Genomic DNA, 24,275 nt, shown 5'->3' with positions numbered 1-24,275 from the left:
GAAAAGGCTTATTCAGTATCTTGTCTTGTATATTTTGTATATTTCTACATATCAGTGAATTGAGAAACTAAAATTTTGTTGAAATTCTTGCTTAGACGTCATCGGTCAAGAACGTTAGAATATAAAATATGAAGTTATTGATTTCAGTGGTTTCCAGCGCAAATTAAAGTTAACATTTCAACGAATGTTTTTGTCAAATGCATTTTTGTTTTTCTTTGGGTGTGTGTTTCTTATTCTGCAGGTATGTGGCTCCATCTTTGGCTCTAATCTTAATTATACTTAGAGCATCGTTCTTATATTTTCAGCAATATTACTCTTATTATCTTTCTGACAACTGCTCTATTACTCTGTATATTACAGCCTGGCGATTCTTGGAATGATGGTGTCTGTAAGAAATGTCATTGCCGAGCTGATTTGACCACAGAATGTGATATTGAAGTTTGTCCAGCAAAGCCTATCTGCTCCTTGGGTGAAAGTTTAGCGAAAGTGAATGATAAGGAACTGGAATCATCTTGTTGTGAAACTTATGTTTGTGGTAAGTAAGTTACACTGCATATGAAAAGAGTGACTAGTTTGTTTGTTGCTGAGATTGATTTTGTACTTAAAACAATTAGCTACCTGTGAATAGCTACTTGTAAAATTTAATACATACTAGTCTAGTCACCTGTTATCACAAAGTAGGATTTCTTAAACATGGATAAAGAAATATTTAAGCAATAAATATAAAAGTGGTTTTATTTAATAGGTCTCAGGGTTTGCTATCCTGTTAGCCCAAATGCCGCTCTAAACAGTTATGTCATTTTAAATGAATATCAGATTTCTTTACGTATTCCTTCCCCCCTCCTTTTTTTTCTAATTTTATCATCCGAGAGAATCAAGAAATTCCAGAAGGGAATATTATACGGTGTGTGGTGTGGTGTATTTAATTATGGCAAAGCACACTAGGGCTATCTGCCTAAGGGGAGGGATGCCTTCGTGGAGGACTTTCTAAGGGAAACTGGCTCGTATACACGTTACACATGGGGAAAACCACGAAAACACCCATGCAGCCAGCCCGTTCGCGGGATTCGAACCTCGGACCGAACTACCAGTGTTCAGCGACTTTACCGCTCGGCCGCTGGTGGGCAGAATATTATACGAATAATTAATTTTCGGCGGTCGCGGTTATGATAAGAATATAACAAGCGTCAGTCATAGATAAACTACAGGTAACTATCAATATTATTTCTTTAAAAAGAAGCTGCATTTCAATGAGAATGCATAGTAACATTAAAATTACGATATCTAATTAAGATATCTTTATTCCCCCTACTTCCCTGTAGCTTGAACTCCCCCATTCTTATTGTTGTCTCTGCTGCTTTGTGGGCCAATTCATCCATAAATAAGTTTAAAAAAGTGAATGTTCAGCTGATTTAACGAAATCGTAGACTAAATGTCGATTCATGTTGGCTCTCGTATTAGACAGGCATAAAGTTCAACAGTTAGGAGTGAAAGGGTTTGGTATACACCTCGCAAGTAGTTTGCTAGGATTTGTCTTTCTTAGTAAGAAGAAAACAGTCATTACGTGCACGAATCCTAATTTAAAATTCAGTTGATCTTCTTTTATAAACTCAGTGAGAAAGGGGGAACTTACGTGAATATTTTTTTCTATTCAGAACCTGAAGTTATAAAGCTAAGGGAGAAACTACGCTAGGAGAAAAAATACATGAGAAAAATACAGTATATGAAAAATACTCTAACTGACAGTTAAAAGGTAATGTACAACTATGAACAAAACTTACTTTACTGAAGGAAGTTATTAAAAGGAGTTTTAATAGCATTTTATGTAGTATAAAAAATAAAAAAAATAAAAAAACTAAATATGTGTGGAGTCCTACGGCACTAAAATGTAGATATAAAAGTGAATATAATAAATGAATTGCTGTTGTAATATTAATTTGTAAAAATGTTATATAATAAAAACGACTGTCTAAAAATTACTTCATAATTAGCCTGTTAGTCACGCCCACTACATGATATACGTACTGCAATAAAGATCTAATTATCAACAATAGGTGGAATGAATCTGTAATTTGCAAACACCGAAAACATACCTAGCTTTAAAATGCTATTTATAATTCAGACGTTTTTTTACTAATTTAAAATGTTAAAAAGATCTAGAGATCAGAATTTGTTTTTTTTTTAACTTTTTACAGTTTAAAAGCTTATTGAGAAATATAGATCAGGTTTACAATGTAATATATCTTTTAATATTTTTTAGTATTCATTCAAAAATTGCAAAAGAACAGTAATTTCTCCATTCTTGCTTCCTCGATTAAGTCATCCCGAATGTGTAGCACCTGATCTATAAAACAAAGGTTCTTTCTTATGCAGTCTAAGTAAAACAAAGGTGAAAGAAGTTTTGAAGGACATATGTATCTTACATCCAGTCATAATCCTGTAGGAATTCAAATTAACTGTAAAAATTGAAAAATGCTTTGCATAATATGCATCTTTTTTTATCCCTTGACAGAGATTTCAAATAATGTTAATGCTATAGAAGTTTATTCAGTTTATTTTTTAATAAAAAAAAAAAGTTTAATTCTACATGTAAAGCTTTTGAATGAATTCCGATGACCATAAATTCACATTAAAATGAACTACTAAAATTTTTGAACAAGAATGTCCTTGGTGAATTTAGGGAATAGGATTCTAAACCTGCTAAAAACGACTGCTAATTTCAAAAATAAACGAAGATTTAAAGATCATAAAAGGTCCATGAAGATATTGAATCAGATAATCAAATGAACAGGGAACAGCTACAGAAAGAAATCTGACTAGCCAGCACATGACCTCCCCCAAACTCCATGTTATGACATGGAATGGGCGGAATAGCAACGAGCTGTAAGGAAACTATTCCTTCCGGTTGATCGTTTAATAAATAAAATCTAATTTATTATTAATTTAAGCGCTACTCTTTTTACTCTTTTTTATTATTCTGTTCTTCCATACAATGGTTCTCCCACACAATGATAGCTACACGTCCTACACATCATTTCTCATTCTTTGATCTGAAAATATCGCATCCATCGTAATATATCTTCTGGTCACATAGGATGTTTGATTCACAAATCAATGACTTAACAATCACAGAATTTTCAAAGCGGCATATGTTCAGATCTCGCAAAAGTGTGTTAAGTTTTTCATGCCTTTATTTTTGTAACTGCTATATTATTTATATTTGCTATATTATTTCTTTAAAAACAAAATATAACTAAAAGATTTGATAGCAATATCATTTTACTTGAAAAGTGATTCGACACTAAAGTGAAATGAACACTCAGTTGAGGATTCGGGCTAGTATTTAATTGCTTCGTAACGAGAGCTCGTCTTCGTTATGAGCTTGGTCTCGTTGCATTTCAGATACTTCCAAAAATATATTTAACGCTTGTAAATGTAATAAGTTGAGAACAGAAAGCTTTCTAACCTCCATCAAATTCTTCTCTTGGTGAGCCTCCATATTCAATAATTGCGCACATTAGCGTATTAGCTTCTGTCTCTCTTCATCTAACGACGCAATTTCTCTGTGATGGCTTCTTGTCGCAACAGTATCAGAAATGTAAATGATCCTGAATAGGCAGGATAAGAATGCCAAAATAATTGCGGCCATAAATGTCAATTTAAATAACAACTGAATTTAATCCGCCTCGACTGTCGAGTTTCCTTTTCAATATGGATCTACGTTCTTAAGCTATCACTTTTTTTCATTATGTATGAGATTATCTTCTGTTATCGGGACCGGATTCAGAAATGTATTATATGCATGTATATAGGTACATACATATGTATGTGTATACACACACACATATACTCACATGCATCCATACACATGCACATACATACATGCATTCGGTGCCGATAACTGAAGAGTATCATATCTAAACATGTATACCCAGCCTCTTACCCGGCTTGGTGAGCTCTGTGTTTTTATTCTTACATGTTAACAAATTGTACATTCTTTGCTTTAAAAGTGATTGAATTGTGTTGTTCTTATGTCCCAGTTAAGATTTTTATACTTTCAGTTAATCTGCCTGTAATAGTGGTAGAATTATCAAGGCTTAACAAGGCCGCCATTTATTTACATTACAAACACTTAGTAGAATAGTGAATTCAATCAGTTGGTGCACCAACTTCAGTGTCTTTTTGCTTAGTGGGACCAAAAGTTTAATTTTGTGCGCCGAAAATTTTGACTTCCTGCCCGTTTACCGAATTGCTTGCTTTTGCTTATACAGTCTAATTTTAATTGTAAAAATTGTTTTTTAATTGTTTTTAACTGCATTTGCTGTTTCAGATTTTTCTATATTTTACAATTTTTAATGAAGATATTTTTATATAATTTTATCTTGCCTCAAAGTGATAACTGAACAGATTGAATGAGAAATACATCTGTAATGAAATTCGAGAAATTAAGTTTAAATGATATGCAGCAAAAAATATATATAATTTAATAGTCCGTATAAGGAAGTTCTGTGGTAACCCCACCAATCGCGTGTTATATTTATCGCGCTATTCCTATTTATAGCAATTTTCGTCTGAAACTATTGATTTCTACCCGAAATTAAAAATTTAAATACAAACATATATTAATTACAGTATAATTATACAAAAATTAATCTTACATATAAAAATTAATTTATCTGATAAATCAATTTTTATAATATATGAAAAAGCATGAAACATTTGTGTACTGCATGATCTAGTCATATTGCATAAAATTATTTTCCATTGAAAAACAGATTAGTTTGTCTGCAATGGAAATTGTCTTCATCTAAAAACAATTTGAAAAATTTATCATAGATAAGAGGGAATGTTATCTTTTATTTGATAATTTCGAATGCTAGTTTATTTAAATACTACTATTTTTTAAACATTAAATTTTTCTCACAATTCCTGAAGACATTTTAGTATAATATGTATAGCCATATTTCTTCAAACGTTTAATCAGCTCTCCCCAAAGAAAAAATATATTGTTTTTATTTCCGTTAGTTCCCAAAGAAAACGACTGTCCGCCTGTGGATGTTCCAAAGTGCCCAAAAGGGGAAGTAGCTAAGATAGACACCGGTAGTAGGCATTGTCCAGAATTCAAATGTGGTAAGTGCCTTATTAAATACCACCTCTCAATCACATATTCTGATTTTTAATGTATATATTTGACTTTCATAAAGTGTAATATCAAATCTTTTCAAATAAAAAAGATAAAATATAAAAATCTGTAGAATTAATTTAATCAAAAAGTCACTTTTTTTTTTTTTTTTTTTTTCTTTTTGTACTTGTTCATCATAGCTAAATGACTATTATGCTCGTCGACTAAGACTTTTCCATTGATATAACTGCAAAAATATTTTATAGTTACATGAAAAATTATACGCTCATTTCAAATTTATTGAAATTATATACTTGTAATAAATATATTTTAAGCCTGAAATATCACTTATTGGCAATCAATAGTGTTTGACAGATAAACTAAACTTAGGACTTAAACAATTTTATTATAAATAGGCTGTAAAGTCGTTTTAAATATGTTCTTTAGTAATTGTTTGAAAATAAAAAAGCAAAATATATATTTTTTTTTAAATCAAAATTTGTCATTCTATTTCTGGAGTTAAAGCAACAGGAATTTTTCAATGATATAGTCTGTTTCGCTTGACATAGCTTTCTTATTTCTAAACATGTAATTGAAACTTTGAAGTGCGGTTCGACTGCAGATTTATACTTTTGTGTCGCTTACTTGAGTAGGCGCACTACACTATAAAAGTCGTCCAAACGTCTTTATTGAGACAGATATAATAAATGAAATGATGACGTCAATGATTTAGAAACATGGACCTTATAAGAGATAGACTAACCCAGTGGGCGGGGTGCGCGTCACCGACATGTCGGCAAGAAAGAGTAGGGACTATCTGGTTTACTTTAACACTGAAACCTATGGCGTTTGTATCACTTAACTCTTTTTAATTATTAAATGTGATAAGTTTTATAGTGATGAGATTATGAAAGCCACAGTTTTTTCCAAATAGGATTTAATATATCTCATTAAAGCACTTTTTACTGCATTTCGCGCATTTTTTCACGCGTATTTCTTGTACAAACATTTTTACTTTGGTAAAACGGGGAAAACTCTAAGCATTTTAATTTTGCGTACAAATAACGTAAAATTAAATAAGCTTGATAGTACGTGATGCTTTGAAATAAATAAGGTAAAATTAAACAAGATCTGATAATTCTTTTAAAAATTTAATGACCATTTTCAAAATTATAATAACATTACCAAACAATCATTTATTTGATTATATCATCATTGACTTATTAACATTAAAGTGGAATATTTATTTTAGTAATTTATAAAATTCGGAGCATAAACTTTTTTGAGTGTAATGAAGGGAACAAAAAGTAAAATAAAATCTAGAAGCACTCAGATTTTATATTACGCCCAAAAGGAACCTTTATTAACGTTTTGTGTGTTGTCTATATTTATTGAATATCATGTTCTTCGCCCGTAAACCACATACATTTGAAAACAGCATATCTTTAGAATTTCCGCACTGGAGATAAAACTGTTATTTTCCTTACAGTGCTCGCTCTGAACTCGTTGAGTTTGTTAATCAAAAATTCGTTAAAGTTTTACAAAATAGAAAATAGATTAAAACAAATTCGAAATTCGGCCGTCCAGATGCCCATGTTCGGGTGGAGGATTACATTATTCAAAATTTGATGGCTCTAGATACTAGTGCGAGAAACATACATGTATTCATGCAGATTCTTCATTATTTAATTTCTTTAAATATAATACAGGGTGATAATATTTGGTAACAACAATTTGCAAGGAGACACGGACATTTATAGTAAAACAGCGCAAAATACTGCTTCGAAAATAACAGCCTTTCAAGGTACCGCCCCTTTGAGCTAATAAATTAAATTAACAGTAAATAAAAAAAAATCTTATGCAGAACTAAAAATAAATTTTAAAAAGTAATTACTATAAAATACAAGCAAAATTAATTATTACGGTTAAATACAATTTTAATATTAGAAATAAATGTATAAAAATTTTGAAGGCGTTAAAAGTGTTTATCACTATGATGTATTATGAAATATAGTTGAAATAAAATTCCTTTATAGAAATTGTGCTGTAATACTCATCTATAATTTTAAAAAGGCAGCACAATTTAGAATTTTAAACAAAACTTTCAAAAATTCGTTTATAAATATTTAGTATTTTTTACTTATTTACACCAATAAAAAGCATAAAAATTGCAAGAGAAAATTGCTTGTTTGAAATTTTCTATTAGCTCAGATTCAAAATATTATTTTCTAAAAGAAGTAGTTACAAATTTCCTTACAGCATAGGAAAAGCTAAAAAAATATCCAGCCCTGAAAGCATGCAATAGCTTTATAATTATTTGGAACGTTAATTATGCTTGATAAATATGCTAAATTTTTAAAAATCAATCTCAATTTCAAAAATAAAAATATGTAGAAATTCTAATTTGTGAAATGAAGTGCTACAACCAGCTTTTTCTTGACAATTATACACGCTGCCACTGTTAAATTTCTGCAAGTTGTCCCTGCTCCTCCGGATGTGATCAAGGTGGCAGCCGGGAACGCCTCAGACGAGGGAGAAAACCCATTTGGGTTAGTCTATTTCTTATAAGGTCCATGTTTAGAAATCTCTTTCAGTCCGCCTGTCCAAAAGTCCAGCTATGGTATCTTCTTGAGACTAGATTGGAGAGTTTCATAACAGTATAGTCAGTATTATTTCTTTTTTATTTCTTTTGAAAAATCTCCGATTGATTGGGTCTTAGACTACCGAAAAAAACTAGCGTATTCATAGTTACTTTCTACATACTCCTATCCCCCAATGTCTTGAATTAAATTCAGACAGCGTTGTTTTATTCATAAAGTTTAATTTCATTTTCTTCTACGAAGTGTTTTAAAAGCGCAAACTCATTTACAGTTATACATTTACAATTCCTTTTGATGCAGAGTATAATCCTTTTTTTAATAAATTTGTCATGAACTAGAGAATGTGTTGTATTCATTTTGAAGACTTTTATTCAGCTCCACTTTCTGTCAGAATAGAAGAATCAGAATACTTTGATCAGCAGTTTGATAAATTCTATGAAATCAAGACTTCTTTTTCCAATGGCGGACTCTAGCCGTTTATAGGCATTGGCGACTACTAAGGCCGGAAGCTGTGGTCACTTTATTATGGAGGCACCTAATAGTGGACCACCCTTGCCTCCTATGAAGGGATGGACAAATTACATCCATGACCTCTCCGAGATTCGAACCAGGGAGTTTCGGTACGTTAATCAGAACAAGGCAGATGTATCAAGACGTAAGGTTTGCTTTTTTGTCAGATGTGAGAAATATTTACTTACAGCAGCATAGCTAATTTTCTCGTCGTTTTTAAATTTTCACAAATTTGACTTTGAAATAAAATTTTTAATGATTAATCAACTGACAAGTAATATTAAGTTAAATGATGCATTTTTTAAAGATTCTTTTTAATCTTTTGTCAGTAAGTACCAGATAACTTTTAATTCAGTCAGTATCTTTTAAGTTTGATAAGTAGTGTAAATAAAAGTTGCATCAGTTGAATAGATAACCTCTTTGAGACTCCAGCACCCAATCTTCCATGAAATATGGACTGATAACAACAACAACAGTTAAACATATCTTTAAAAAAATAAACATTTAAATTATTAAGAAGTGTATTTATTACTTTTAAAATAATCAGTATGCTTCTGTAAATTATAATTGAAAGAAAAATTAAAAGTCTTATGTCACGTCAGATGAGAGCATTCTCAAAAATGGTTATTTTTCATACAGCCAGAGAGACAAAGATCTTCTGTCTTGGGCAATAGACACATTTTCTAGTTCACGTCAATTATGAATAGTTAGGAAGTGCAACGTACGTAGCATAATGTAATAGCCCGAAATATTTAGATAGAAATTTTATTACGAATGAAATAGTTTATTTATATAACGTAAGAAAAATCTCAACATTCATTTCTATTGTTTTAATCAGGCCTTTCATTCTATTAAAAGTGAACAAGTTGTAAATCTATTCTTAGGAATTATGTCAATCTGTCTTTTAAGAAGATATTTTTAAAAGAAAAAATAAGCAACTTTTTCATAATTATCATAAAAATGTTAATTCTTTAAGAAAATGTATCCACATGGACCTTTCTTTTCACCTAACTATGGGTTAACATGCAATCATATATTCTAAATTTCTGGAACTAGTAACCTTTTCTTTAAAATAACGGTCAAATAACAGTTGCCAAACTCTATAAAGGTCTGTTTAACGGTCTTCTTTCGTTTTGCTAAAATTTTAATTTTTATTCTTAAATAAGCTCCAAAAATACAATTAAATCTCTCACGGCTACTACCTTCCCGAGAAAACCACCTTCGAAAATGACAAATATTTCTTAGAAATTTAATAAATAGTAGTATTAGCCATCAAGCACAGTCCTGTTCTCTAAGGCAACCACTTCTGCAAAAGATTAAAGAGTTATGGAACTATTAGTGCTTGTCTTGGCCTTGGGGAAAGGGGAAAAAACTTTCTATTAACAGCAGGATAAATAAAAACAAATAAATATATTTTCACTTTCACGAAATAAAAAAAAAAATGCATATTTTACCGAAAGGGTCAAAGAACGGTGAGACCTATCATGACTGCCACCCCCCTAAAACGACCGCTTTTTAAAGTGATTGATATTTCTGAAAAAAAAATCAGTTGGCGATATTGGGTGTCATCGATAGTCATTGCTTTCTGCTACACCTCCACAAAAGCCCAAAATCGTTTGGACCCATGAGCAGCTGTCTTAGGAAAGTTTCATTGTATTTTCTTTCTTACGTAATAAAATAATAAAACTCCTGTTGTGTATAGTTTTTGTTTAAAAGCAAAAATATGGCACTGTTTGAAAAAATGCTGCTCATAAAAGCCCCAAAACGAAACTTTATAATTAATAATCTCCATTCTCCATTGAGTAAAAAGCATGTTCGCCTGCATGCCTATCAAGCATTTCTATCTCAAAACTTTATTTTAATGAACTGTTTAATTTTTTAATCTAAAGCCTTTTTCATTACGTACGATTCGCTTTACAAATGAGATATTCAAATATTATGCTAAAGTAGATTAAAGCAAAACGGATGCATTTCAAATAAATGATAAATATCCGTATTTTCCTTTCGACTACATTTTTTAATTTTTGCAGTAATCATGAAACAAATATGGTAAATCCGTCGGTCCAAAATCTATCCGTTCTTTCTCTTTGATGATGCCTTAAAAACTTTTTAAGCATTTGCGAATAAAATCCGGGAAATCAAGTCTCTTAAAAATTTAACTCTATAAAAGGTTAAACCATTTCTGAATTATTGCAAAGCTTGATTTCCTTTCGTAAAATATTTTCCTTTATTTTCCTGGACGCTAGCTCAGTTTCAAAGACGACTCTACTCGTTCATGAACAAATGTTTCAACTCACTGAAATTTCCGGAACCCGTAACCCGCTCATAGTATTTTCTACTTAGCGATAAGATTTGGTTTAGGGGATCAATCTGTTTATTTTAACTGAATATATTAAAGTACATAAACCTGTCTAGATGGAAACATGCTTTCATGGAGAAATGTTTAAAACTAAAAATAAACTGTCACGTTACTCATTAGGAAACCTTCAAAACAGCTATGCAGCTAGTCCGTTTCGTGGCTTCAAAGGATTAAGTCGTTTATCCATTGCGATAGGTCCCTTATTTGACCTGTAGCATTTTTCATATTCGTCGCTTTTACGTAAATCGAGTCGCATACTGGCAGGTCCAGCTTCAGAGCAGGTGCAAACGATGAAGGGACAGAACTTTTAGAATTTAGAAAGAAATCGGGCGGTAAAATTTGTAATTTGCGAAGTTTGCGCTGGGCTGCTAAAAGCCTAGCGCTGGACCTCTATACCGCCCAAATTCAATGACAATGGAGAAGGCCTTATCCGTATAAGAATTATTTAGAAGCCAGTGTAAGATATAAATCAATATGAATAAAATTATTTGAAAGTTCCTCGAGAAACAATGTATATACATCGTAATGTATAACTCCGTTTCTGCTTCGTGAGTAATTGTGTCTTATTTGCTCAGTAATAATAAACTTCTCTATTAGCTTTGTAATTCCTTTCAGGGAAAATTGTCACAATTAACTTTTCTGGTATAGGGCAGCAGCGGATGGGGATGGTCTGGCTGGCGCGGCAAACTTGTATAAAGGCGCCGGCACTTTTATGCACGTTGTTCATCAAGGTGCAGAGGCGCCTCCGCATTAAGACACAAAGGCGCCCGTCATCCTTACCAGGCTCAATGTATACCATGAAGATTGCTGCTGTCTTCAAGATTCAGGAACATTCCTGCGGAGATATAACTATTCGCCAACTGAAATAGAAATGTCGGCACTTTTTGTAAGTCAGCTATTGTTCATCGAAGTATAAATAGTGCCTGGCTACCTTATGAAGTTTATTTTATACCATAAAGAACGCATCTTTCATCAAGATGCCGGGCCACTCATATAAAGATCTAAGCAAATAGTCGTCGACTTCAATAAAGTGTCCGCACCCCCCCCCCTTAGGAAGTGCAGCTTATGCCATAAAGAATGCAGCCTTCCTCAAGGTTCTTGGACATTCCTGTGAAGATCTAAGTGAATTTTTGCTGTCTTGAATAGCAGCTTTTACAGCTTAGCCAATGTTCATCAAAACTTAGTCAAATGTGCTTGGTACCCCTGTCTTAGTTTAGTTTACAAGAATGCAGCCTTCATCACGATGCCCAGACGGTCATGTGAAGTTCTTTAATTTAGTCAGCAAAGTGTCCAGCCTTATGAAGTTTAGTTTTAACTTAGAGACAGCAACTTCTATCCAAGTGTCGTTTGATTGTTTCGACGCCAGCACCTTTACACAAGTGGTTTCGATTTGTCAACGATGCCTACGCCTAAAACTGCCCGCACCCTTATGTAAAGACCTTAAAAGTGCTAATCAATTATTTTTTATTTTAAGAAACTTTCCTTTCCCATCTGATTTCAAATTCCTGCCAGAATGAAAAATTAAATGACGTATATGTAAATATCAGTGAGTTCAGAAATAGTATTTAAGTTGCAGAATTTAGCAGTTCATAGTGGAAGAGTTAGTCACGAATTTATGCCGCATGTTTGCAAGTAGCTCTGTTGCTGAATATTTTGTGCTAGCCACTTACTTTATATTGATATTAGAGACTGTTTTGCCGTGTGCAGCCGATAAAGCGGATTTAGATTGAAGTAGGATCCAGTCGTGTAGTTAAAATTTAATTCATTCTGATTGTGCATACTGTGTTTAAGTTACTTAGCAACAAGTGGTGGTTAAACTTGTACATACATTAGGATTTTTTAGAAGCAAGAAAGATTGAAAAATGAGCAACGCCTTCTCAGGGAATCGAACCACGGACCTCTGAAATACGCGCCCAGCGTGCAGACCACCACACCACGAAGCCATGCTAGGAAGGCGGGAGAAATACCTTATAAACTGTGAGCACTGAGTTAGTGCAAGTTCTGTTCAGTTAGTTAAAATGAAAAGTTTATTATAACCTCTGTCGGTAGTCATCTGTTTTTCAAGACATAGCGAGAATTCGCTACCTTTTCTTCAATAGGGTCTACATTTTATGCTTTCTAAGAGTCTCTATACTAATAAAGCCGGCATAATTATTATGTTCAGTTTATAACTTAAAGAAAGCACCTTTTTAATCGACAGCATTTTCGTCAAAGAAAGCATTTTCGTGCTGATATCTTTATATTAGCTTCTTAATTAGAAGTCTTGACGAAATCTTCCTATAATCTTACAGGGAACATTATGACGTTCAGTTTATAACTTGAAAATAGTACCTTTCGTAGAGGAGTCGGTACCTTTGTGATGGCTTCACTCCTAGGGAGCAATCGCGGACTTGTATAAAAATGCTGGTATCTTTAGCGACAAGGCTGACCTATAGCTACCAGTTCCTTGGAAAGAACTACAAACTCACCAAGTTTATACACCCTCTACAAACATTCAGTATGTTCCCCTTTGGGTGAGACGACACATGTCCAGACGATAATCGAGCTCATTCCATACATTTTGTAACATTGTGATCCAGATGTTCGTCCTGTCAATTAATCAGAATTCGGAATACCGAAAAAAAAAAAAAACATGTGGAAGATTTTGCGTCAATGGTTGCATTTCAAGCCGTACACTTTGTAGCTCCTGCAACAATTAATGTCAGAGGATTACGCGCGTCAACTAGATTTTTGCTTCAACGTGCAGGAAGCATTGGAAGACGAAGATTTCGCCACCAAAATGGTATTCAGCGATGAAGCAATGCTCTTCTTACCCGGGAAACTTGGTGAAATAGTGACAAAAAGTTGGTGAGTCTGCGGTTTTTTTCATATATTTTTCATGTGTGTACGCGTAATACTTCTGAAAATATAGCCTTTTCAAAATAAATGAATCATTTATGCTAGCCCTGTATTATAGGTGATTTATGTAAAGACAATTATATTCTGCATTTAATTTCCTTCTTTATACTGTTTTTGTTGCCACATACGTTCAAAAAGATTTTCCACTTTTGTTTCGAATGTTATTAAAATGTTTATAGCGGTCTAAGAAACTTTTGGTATTTTGCATGAATCTACAGCCAGAAAATTAGGATTTGCTCCTACTTAAATTTAGGTTTTTAACGTCGAATCTGTTGATATATAGATAAATTGTTCTCTTTTCTTAATTGGGAAGTCTTCTGATTTATCACAGTGCTAGAACGGATTTTTTTGTTCAGTCATATTTAGCTTCCGCTTCTGGGAAATATGTGCCGTGTTATATAATTTTCAATACTGTCGTCTAAATGTAGTTCCTTTTCATTAGAAAACCGTTTAATTTTCCTAAGTGCAGCACCCTGTTCTCTTTGACACATGTCATATTTCAAATTTTTATTTTGACTTGGGGAATGCCGAAGTTCCGTGGAACGCAGTTTGGAAGCCACTGATTTAAAGCAGCCATGCATATAAATAGAATTTTAGATAGAGTTTGAATATTATGTGGTAGTGAAAGTTTGACTGTGACTTTTCTAGAAGATTCTTTTGATCGTAAAGAATTAATAACTACAGTACTCACAGGAATAATTTGTTGTATTTAACTCCAATTAGAAATTTAAGCCATGTAAAGATACTGTGAAAATCCAAACAGAACAGCAAACACAAGTATCAAACAGAACAGCTTATTGTTCTGGATTCATGGATCAGTAAAGCAGTTTATTACGAAAAACCCCAGTAATTACGAAAGTAATTCTTGACTTACAAATATTCAAAATATGACTTAAAAATACAGTTTTTCCTAACAAAGTATGAAAACAAGAGCAAACTTGTTAAATTTTCTAAAAATGAAAATCAGAAATATAATGTACTACAGGTTTTTGATTAAATCATGTTATCCAGAAATCTTTCGAGAATAAATATGAAATAGTTTCCACATTTTTTGAAAGAACTACTTCTTTTTGGCAGAATGGTTAACATAAATAAAAATCATACTTTCTGGATAGAACATGAAACTGTTATAAAAGAAAATCTTTTACGCTGCTGATAAAAGCACTCCCTCTCCAAAAAATAACATTTTTAAACTATTTTTGTTCTTTCTGGTTTTTCAAAATATTTATGCCCATACTACCATTTATGAAATACTTTCCATAGGCTAAGCCATTCCATTTTTATTCCGAAGACATAAATTAATATGCGTTGATGCTGACGTGTTCTAAGTTGCCTACGCAATGAAATACGCTTTAACATCGAAGAGGACGTTGTTAAATAACTTCGTTGTCTTAAAAACAGTGAGAGCTCCATTTGTAGACAAAGATAAAGTTGGAGTCAGCATCGTATGTTATTAAATTTCGGGATAGAAATCTATGTTTATTATGATGTAGAAATCCATATTTATCGAGTATGAAATAAGAATTTAAATCTGTCGTAGTAGAAACAGAAGTAAAAATATTCGCTTTTGAGAAAGCGGTATCTCTTTTTAGTCTTACTGAAAAGAAATGAACGAAAGAATCTTATTTCATTTCCTTCAACTACATCTACAGAATTGGCATTAGAACAGAATTCGTTATAATCCCCCGTCCCACTCATACAACAAAATATAACGTAATTTAAAAACAGACATTTTCAAATACTAAGTTTAAAATATGTTTTCGATGATTTTAACTCCAGTATCATTCAATTTTTATGGTAATTTCTACATTTATTTCAAATCCGATTGTACCGTTCAATAGATAAATGCCGCGTATAAGGAAAAAAATAGTCTGAGAAAGGAAGCTGGAGATAATGCCGATTCGTTCGAATTTTAAAAGCTTAACCACATGCCATTTTTAGAAACACCTTTTTTTAGAAAAAATAGTACATTTAAGCAAAAACGTACAATAGTGAAGTAAAATGTTTTATTATATATCATTTATAAATTTCTGTTTGTAGTTAGTTACATAGTGATGTTCCACTGAATTAGCAATACCTGAGTAATAAAGAGTTGCTGCTTCGTTGGCATTGAGTAGGCTTACGAAGAGGCATGAATTCAACAGTTCTACGGAACTTTCCAACCAGATGACTTCTAGAACTTCCCATAACAAAGCTTCCCGTCAGTTATAAATGTTGTCGGTGGTATTGTATATGCCATCACTAAGTATGATAACGTATTTTCACACCTCGGAGATGATCAATAAGATTACGTCCGAGCTTATCAAGGCCGTTTCAGCGGGCAGAATTCAATGGAATACTTCTCGAACCAATCGAGATAGTCAAACTGGATCTGTGACAGGAGTATTTGTCCTGGTAGTACACTCGAAACACAAGAAAGCGCGTTCAGCATGGAGCAGACAGCATACACCGTGTACCAGACTTCAGTGGAGCACCGTGCTTTTCACATATCAGTCGAGATTCTGTTTGGACACTGATTTTCTGCGGACCCTGGAACACGATACCTGGAACACCCTTCCTCACCAGGTAAAACGATCATTACGGCGATGAAGGTGTCATGGTTTGCGCAGACATTATATTGAATGGTCGCACACCACTGCATGCACAAAGACTGTCTGACTGCTGTGATTTATAGAGAGAAGATCGTAAAGCCCTATTTTCGACTTTTCGAGGACGCAGTTGGTCTTGAGTTCCTGTTAATTGACGACAACGTTCGTCCATATAAGACTTAGCTGGTTGACGGTTACCTAGAAAGGGAGGATATTCACCGCATGGACTGGCCAGACAGATCTCCAGATCTCAACTCTATACAACATGTCCGAAACGCTCTTGAGAAGGCAGTTTCATACCATCGTTCTTTCCGAGAACCATCCCGGAGTTGGAAAACTACCTTGCTGCAGGAGTGGGGTCGACTGCCACAGGGGCTCCTCAACTGTCTCTTGCCCACTATATCGTCACGCTGCACGGCTTATCTAACTATGAGATGGGAGCCATACTTCATATTAGTCTTATTTTTAGATCTATATAACAAAGTGTATTTCCGACATCTCTGGACTATGAGCTTTACAGATAATCATGCGCACATGAAATGACTTTTGAATGGTACATCTCTTTCTCTGTTGTAAATGTGTATTCATACCAAATTTAATTAAAATTAATTAATTAAAATTTCTCAGTTAGACTTCAAAATTCGACATAATGTGCATATCTTTTAATTTTGCATACGAATGTATATACTATATTCATTCGTGTGCAAAATTAATATCTATATATATATATATACATTCGGGAACAAAGTTAATTTCAATATCTAGACATATATATATTTTCATTCGTGTATTCCATTCCACGAATGTAAATGTACATATATATATATATATATATGTATATGTATATATACATTCGTGAAATGGAAGACTTTCAATGAACTCAAACAAATCATTTCGAAAGCAGTTTTATTTCATAATGTGAACGAATATTTTCCACTGCTGCTGTATTACACAATAAACGTAAAAACGATTTAAGGAACATCACTTCTAAATACAAAGTTATTACTTCCCTTTTCGAGATGTTTTTCAACTCATGCTCCTTTCGAATTTGTTTGTATTTATGAAAAATGTAAAAAATTTAGTTATTTATGATTTTAAAAAAGTAAATCTAGTTAGCAATAGGTAAGGGACAATATCTGTTAGCCATTGGTAAAGATTAGGTATCCGCATTCATCGCCAACTGAATTGAATTGATCTTATTGATAGTAAGCTGTAAGAAATCTATTGTGTTTTATGCGAATGAAAGCAGGCCAGATAAGGCAGACCATAACATTATAAAAATTAGATTTACTTGAAAATATTAAGACTATTGATAAAAAAATTATCAAGGGCCATTTCTGGACAAGAGAAGGATACATTTACCTCAACTCCATATAAAATTTAGTTTAATCAAACTAATGAAATTCATATGTGTAAAGGAGAAGATGGAATGTTTTACATGAGAGAGAAATTTCATGCCGTAGATGACTTTACAACGGAAGAATATTAAAATAAATAAATAAATAAACTAGCCTTATTTTGAAATCATAATTCAGAAATAGTTTTAATGAAACAGAGAAAAGAACTTGATCAAAATGAAAACAACCGATAATTAACAATTTCTCTCTGGCAACCTACTTTCTATTAAACAGTGGGCATGATTTGCTTGGAAAATTATTTATTAAATGCTATTGTCATTTAGTAATTGAGCAAGTGTGAAATGCGTGTATAGTGCAAAAGTTTCAATACAAAAGTGAATGTGAAATTAATGATTTGAGAAAAAATTCTGGAACCCAATTTTATTCTATCTTGGCATCACGAAAAAAAACTATTCTTTCGTATGAAAGGAAGTACCTGACAGTTTTAATTATTTATTGGTGAATAAATTTTAATTTTAGATAAGAATATAAAAAACGGAAAATCTTATTTTAGCTTATAATGTGTCTCAAAGAAGATTGTCAACATCTTTGTTGTCTAACAACGCAAATGAGAAGAAATACCTTAAAAATATGACAAAGAAGCTATTTTTTTAAGCGCGGTTTAGAAGCACTAATTAAGTCCTTTTATTCTTTGAGAAACATGTTTTAGAGAAAATGTATACTGTATACTCACAGACTAATTTGTTAGCATTTTAAGAGGGGGTACAAATTGTTCACAGCATGCTTCTCGTTTTTATGTGTTAAGAATGTCAAGTTTATGTTTTATGGTAATATGTTTTTACTCAATTATATGAATCTTTTCAGGGTAAGAAAAGCGAACTTAAGTGGTCGAAATTTGTGGTGAAAAAATTTATTGAATTGCTCTTGTAGAATGCTTAAGCATTTTTATATTTGTTAGTGATATATGATATTACTTAATTAACTCGTAAATGTATTTTGTAGCAGTAGAAAACATCATAAATAATTTAACAACAGGGATTCTGAAAAATGCATTTTGCAAACACTCTAGTATTCTGTAAAACTATTGATTAAAAAAATTACTCATTCTCTTATTTTATCCTAAGCAATTCAATTGATTTACTGTACATATTCTTAAGAGTTATTTATATTATCTATTATATAGACACCGTATTTCCTCACGTTTTATTCAGCCTAGCTTTTAGCCCTATGTTCTGAAAATTGTAAAATATCCGCATAATTCTCCCCTTTCTCTATTGTACATATTTTTTCCCTCTGAGGACTAGTTTATTGGTAAGTTGTAGCTCCTTGATTATTTCTATTTTATTCAGTATATTCACTTTGTATTTGCATTATTGTATTCATCCGTTTTATTTTCTCTTGCATTAATTATTTAAAACGTATTTTGTGCAGATTTTTCGTTAAGCTACCTGGACGTGGAGGTATTCTCACACTTTAAAAACTTTCGAAACATGTGATTTTAGCTTACTTCTATTATTTACGTTCCAGCTCATTGTAGACTAATCTACAGCTGAGGTGTTCGATCTTTCGAAATACGTGCCTTTTATTTGCTCCCTTCGTTCTTTTGAGAACTGAAGTCAAGACTCATTCATGTGAGGTGCTTCTGAGACTTTAAGGGGTAACTGTCTCAATTACCGTCAGATATCGACTCAATATCCGTCAGATATTGTAATGCTAACATTATTATGCATTATTATTAGAATGTACCTTCTTTTAATGAAACAATATTGTGATCACTACCAAGAATTTATCCATGACCAGTTTTCATATGTTATGTTCTTACTTTAATCATGTTCTTCGGAAATTAAATTACTCGCACAATTTTCTGCCTATTCTAGGATGATAAAAGAAGAAATACGGTATAACTCTGATAATTAACGAGATAACGAGATTAGCGAGACAACAAGATATTTCAATTAACACACGCTTAGCTTCATATATTCTTAATTTTTTAAAAGAATTTAATGTGTTTTTTTACTTTAAGCGTGTGCAGTGAGATTTTAATTTACGCGTTTAATTCGTTCCTGAAAGCTGTTCGTCATCAAAACGTTCGTTAACGGAAAGGGTTTTCCCCATAAAATTTAACGCAAAGTGTATAACTTCATTCCTGGAGCGCAAATAATTGCGTATTTAAACTTTACAATATTACTTTTTGCCCAAATTCATAACCAAAATAAAACCTCGGAAATCGTTAAATCTAAGACAAAGTAATGCGCAGAATTATATAAATAAAATAGACGAAAATTCAGTTTAATTTTTTCGTAACTGTACGATAAGAACAAAAGATGGCTGAAGTGAAGCGTGAAGATAAAAACAAAGAATAGGGATGTTATTGTCTGGATGAGAAAACCATTTTCATTAAAAACATCAAGTAACTGATCATGCAGGTCTTCTGGGGAATTCTTTTATTTTTCTTTGTCTCTTCGTGGCACTCTGTTTGAGACTCACTGGATGTCTATTTCACTCAATACCTGGCCAGTGTGATTTTACGTTGTCAACGGTTTAAGGTGTTTCTTAAATAAGGGTTAAGGTCAACGTTTTAAGGTGTTTTTTAAATAAGGGTTAAGGTCAACGTTTTAAGGTGTTTCTTAAATAAAGGTTAAGGTCAACGTTTTAAGATGTTTTTTCTTTCTATCTGTTTTTATCACTGAAATTTTTTACTTGCACTTTGTTGCTGCTTTATCAGAATGATATCATTACGTGGAAATTTTGCACAAATTCGCGGTCAGAGAAGTAGGTTCTCATTTCTTCCTTGCTCTTCCTCTGAAGACATTTCTCCATAGTCACCTTCTCGTGATACTTTTAAAATTATTTGGTTTTCTTCTCGTTGAGGTCATTTTTATGGTCAAAATAACTTTTCCCTTCTTATATATTAACTTATAAACCCGTGGTTTTACCTAGAGACGCAATGCTCGCAATATAAGAACACAAAAACCCTAAATGGCGAAGCCCTCAAAATCTCTGCCTGCAGCTTAATCTAACCGTAATTTCGTTCAGGCTTAATTCCTGGTCCTATAAATCAGTGGTTTCAAATTCATATTACATGATTATCGAATGTTCGATCTGAAAGCAGCTGATTGGCCAGAACATCTTTTGGTGAAATTTAAAAATATTTTAACAAAATAAAACGTAAGTAATTAAATAAATAAAATAAATTTTAAATTTCCCTAACTGAATATTTGTTAAAACATTTATAAACCACATTACAAACATTTATATCCCAAAAGAACACAATTCAAATTTATATCTATTTTCTATCTAAAATGTAAAGGTTGGTACCAAGAAGCAATTTATTTGTTATATTTGGTAATTCAAACGCACTGACAGCTAAATATTAAATTTTAGACTAAGATTTATTCCAGGCAATTTCAGCATATTGAATTAACTACTAAATAACTTACTTTTAGCCTTAACCGGAAATCCAGAAATTTCAGAACTGAAATCTTGACAGCTATCGGCCGGCAAATTAAGTTTACTAACTGTACCAACTTGGGAAATAAATTCTCCTACATTTACCTTTAGTCATATTTACCTTTAGTTACCTTTATTACAAAAACAGGAACAAATTCCCCAGTCAGACATATACGCTCAGTCTATATCTTTATGTTTCTAAAACTATAAGCACCGTATTTGAAATGAATACATAATTAGAATGTATTCGATGGCCACATAAAACTACTTCGGTGGCCGGATGTTGCCCGCGAACCGTGAGTTTGAGACCATTGCTATAAATAAATCACTTGCTGGCAAGTTTCGTTAGCTAGAATTAAGCAAATGAAAATTTTCAAATGATATTTGCAGAAGCCCTTGAGAAACTGACAAATTAATGGTAAAATAAGAGAACAGAGTAAAATAAAATAGATAACTCAAGGCGAACGCAGATATTAGTAGATTCTTCTTTATACACAATAAATACTGCAAATTATTGAATCACTCCTAGAGTAAACTTCAAAACGCAGTTCAGCTACTCTTAATCTACAGTTAATCATTTGTTTGTTCTGGGACCTATGAGGACCTAAGAGAGTTTGCTGAATTGAATTTTAAAATTTAATCTCTGAATGAATCGGTGATTTACAATAATTTTCATATGTTAAGGGAGATTAGCCTTATATCTGCATTCTTCTTGAGTTTACAGCTATTAATATTTACTACATACTTTTATTTTTACAAGACGCTGTCACTTTCTCTCTGCTCATCTATAGTGATTGTTTGAAGAGACTTCCACGAACAAATATCTTTCAACAAATAAGGTACACTGAATGTCGAAAGCCAGAAAGATAGAATAGCAGCTGAAAGCTATTATGGAAATGACTGCTGTGGAGTTGAGAAAGGAAGCCGCAGCTAATGCCACTGAAATGAAGAACTCCATCGTAGTAAATACCACGTAGATAAAGAAAGAAATAGCCGCGAATCCGGAATCAACCACCACTTCTCTTTCCGGGAAGAAGGATTTCATTAAAGCCAGCGCCGAAATGAGCCTTAATACCATCTGGGGATGAAAAAAAAATTCATTGTTGCTATTAAAGGAGGAAAACTGTGAGCACTGTGGATGAGAAAGTAGCAGCTACAGAAGAAAAATATGAAAAATAATTAAAGAACGTTAATAAAGAAATCTTTAAATTTAACAAGCGATTCGAGAAAGAAGATTGGAGAAGAAAATTCTGCCACCGACTCAATCTATAAACGACATTCCAATTCAGCCTTAAATCAATGACGCTCTGGATCTTCCTGCTAACATCTTGGTTCAGTCTTCTCGTCTCATAACCAAGTTCTCGTTACACTGATAGAAAATTATTGTGGGATGTATACAAAACATAATATGAAATGGTTTCGATCGCAAAATACTTTGATTCCGTCTTCAAAGCATTGCCCTAGGCAGCTTCTTTACGAAGTGAAGCAACAGACATGCTGCAGACAGTTCTAGGCAAAACAAAAAAGATGAGACGCTAACGCTTTAGTTAATGCTTTAGAATAAGACACCAATATTTCGCCGACGCTATTGGGAATTCTAATATACAACATGCATTCCGAAAAATGAAAAAAATCAAGAAAGAAGATCTAAAAGGGAACTCACATGTATGCCGTGAAAGTGAAGTCTCCGCGGAAAGCCAGCAGAACAGACGTCCTATAAAGCGTGTCAACAGCGCAAAAGATTCAGTTCTGAGAGTGGAGCTGACGAAAAGACTAGAGGCAATACAAGCACTCAAGTCTCCAAATAGCCATAGTAATGGATTAAAGCTCTGAGGCAGTGGAGGGCATTTTCGAAGACAATATTCTGTGCCTGAAAGCCTAAATAAAATTCATATGAAAAAGGCCCAAATTAGGGAAAGCAGCTGTCGATTTTCTACATATTTCGTCACTTCGCAGTTGAAATCACGGATTGTATATCGAAGGCAAAATGAATGGATCTGCTGGATGACTGTGGACGCCAGTGCTAACGAAACGATTTTGCGAGGTGATGTATTCCGGAAACTGGACAGAAGCCTTTCTTATATGGCTCCAACCTTTATTCTTCAGTGAATGGAGAAAAAATATCACGGTACGTTTAAAGTGAATATACAAATCAAGCTTGCATTCTGTGTAAATAAGCACATAGTTCCTGAGGTTATATCTAAGCGTCAGACTGGACTTTTCAAAGACATGTGAATTTTATTTAGATGTCAAAATAAACCGTATCTATCAATATCCAGTTTTTTATTTTTTTTTTAGAAATCATTTCTTGTTTATTGTAGCATGGTATTAAGCACAAATATCAGCCAGTGATCAGTGTGAAAAAGAAGATAACAGGAAAATTTCATAAAATAAGTAAAAAGCGATAAAAACCAAATTGCATTATGGCATAGTACACGAAGGGTACTTGTCTAAGGAAATGGATGCATTTGCAGTAAACTTCCTAAAGAAAACAGGTTTGTATTCACGTTACACATGTTGAACAGCATGAAAATTCCAAGCAGCCAGCTCTTTCGCTGGGATTTGAACACGGGTCGCTCTGTTGACATTTTGTGATTTTACCACTCGGCTGTTTATGGGTCAAGATAACCAATTATAAACTATAATAATGTTATATAAGTAGACGCAACTGCAGTGGGGAGCAAGCTAAATTTATTTCAGTTTTTAACTCAGAGGGGGAAACTAATAATTTTCTACTATAAAACCTGATTTATAAGTGACGATTGTTTATCACTTAGAGAGATAATAACGGAAGCAACAGACTTCTAAATAAAATGGATACTAGAAATATAAATCCAAATGAGTTAGGAAATATGTATGGTAATATTTTATTGTCATGTTTATTAAAAGACATCATTATTTTTCATTAATCTTTAAAGTTTATAATTATTTAGCCAAGAAAGAATTTAATACTTCATAAAATTTGCATCTAATAGTGAAAAATGACCTAACATATTTCAAAAAATAAAAGAGTAAAAATATTACTGCAATTGTATGTAGCATAATAAATTTAATATGAATTTTCTTAAATCCGTAGAAAAACTATTTTAAGCATGCAATTTGTTAAAACGGCGTGATGAAAGCCATTATCAAAGAGAAAAAATATTTTATCTTGATTTGTTATAGAAAGTTAGACAAGAATTTAAACTTTTTATGTGCTTCTATTTTAATACTTTTAACCTTTTAACGTTAAGAAAGTAATGCAAAAGATAATACTTCCCAAGTCTGCCATTTGCGTTTATGACTTGCAAAACGATTCAGAATATTTTTTCCGCGTAATTTTTCATCCCGTGAAATTTCGCTTAAAGTATTTATGCTTCTCATTTAATAGCTGACAGAGTAGAAATTTGG

The 24,275-nt window shown here is 32.7% G+C and overlaps 1 protein-coding gene across 3 annotated transcripts in view; it reads left to right on the top strand.

The window, feature by feature from the left end:
- Positions 1–24,275, top strand: part of LOC118189478 (hemocytin-like) — a 728,690-nt gene that overhangs the window by 662,138 nt on the left and 42,277 nt on the right. For all 3 annotated transcript variants that reach the window (XM_085820839.1, XM_085820840.1, XM_085820838.1), the window contains exons 90-91: positions 361–535; positions 5,026–5,130. In XM_085820839.1, coding sequence (XP_085676965.1) covers positions 361–535; positions 5,026–5,130 — 280 coding nt within the window. The remainder of the gene's footprint in view (positions 1–360; positions 536–5,025; positions 5,131–24,275) is intronic.

This window comes from Stegodyphus dumicola, chromosome 7, assembly GCF_044657685.1.
Source record: "Stegodyphus dumicola isolate Sdum_Otavi_A_Nest chromosome 7, ASM4465768v1".
In the NCBI taxonomy this organism is placed as follows: Eukaryota; Metazoa; Arthropoda; class Arachnida; order Araneae; family Eresidae; genus Stegodyphus; species Stegodyphus dumicola.
The sequence above is the reverse complement of the archived record's forward strand: the minus strand, read 5'-3'. Positions and strand labels throughout refer to the sequence as shown.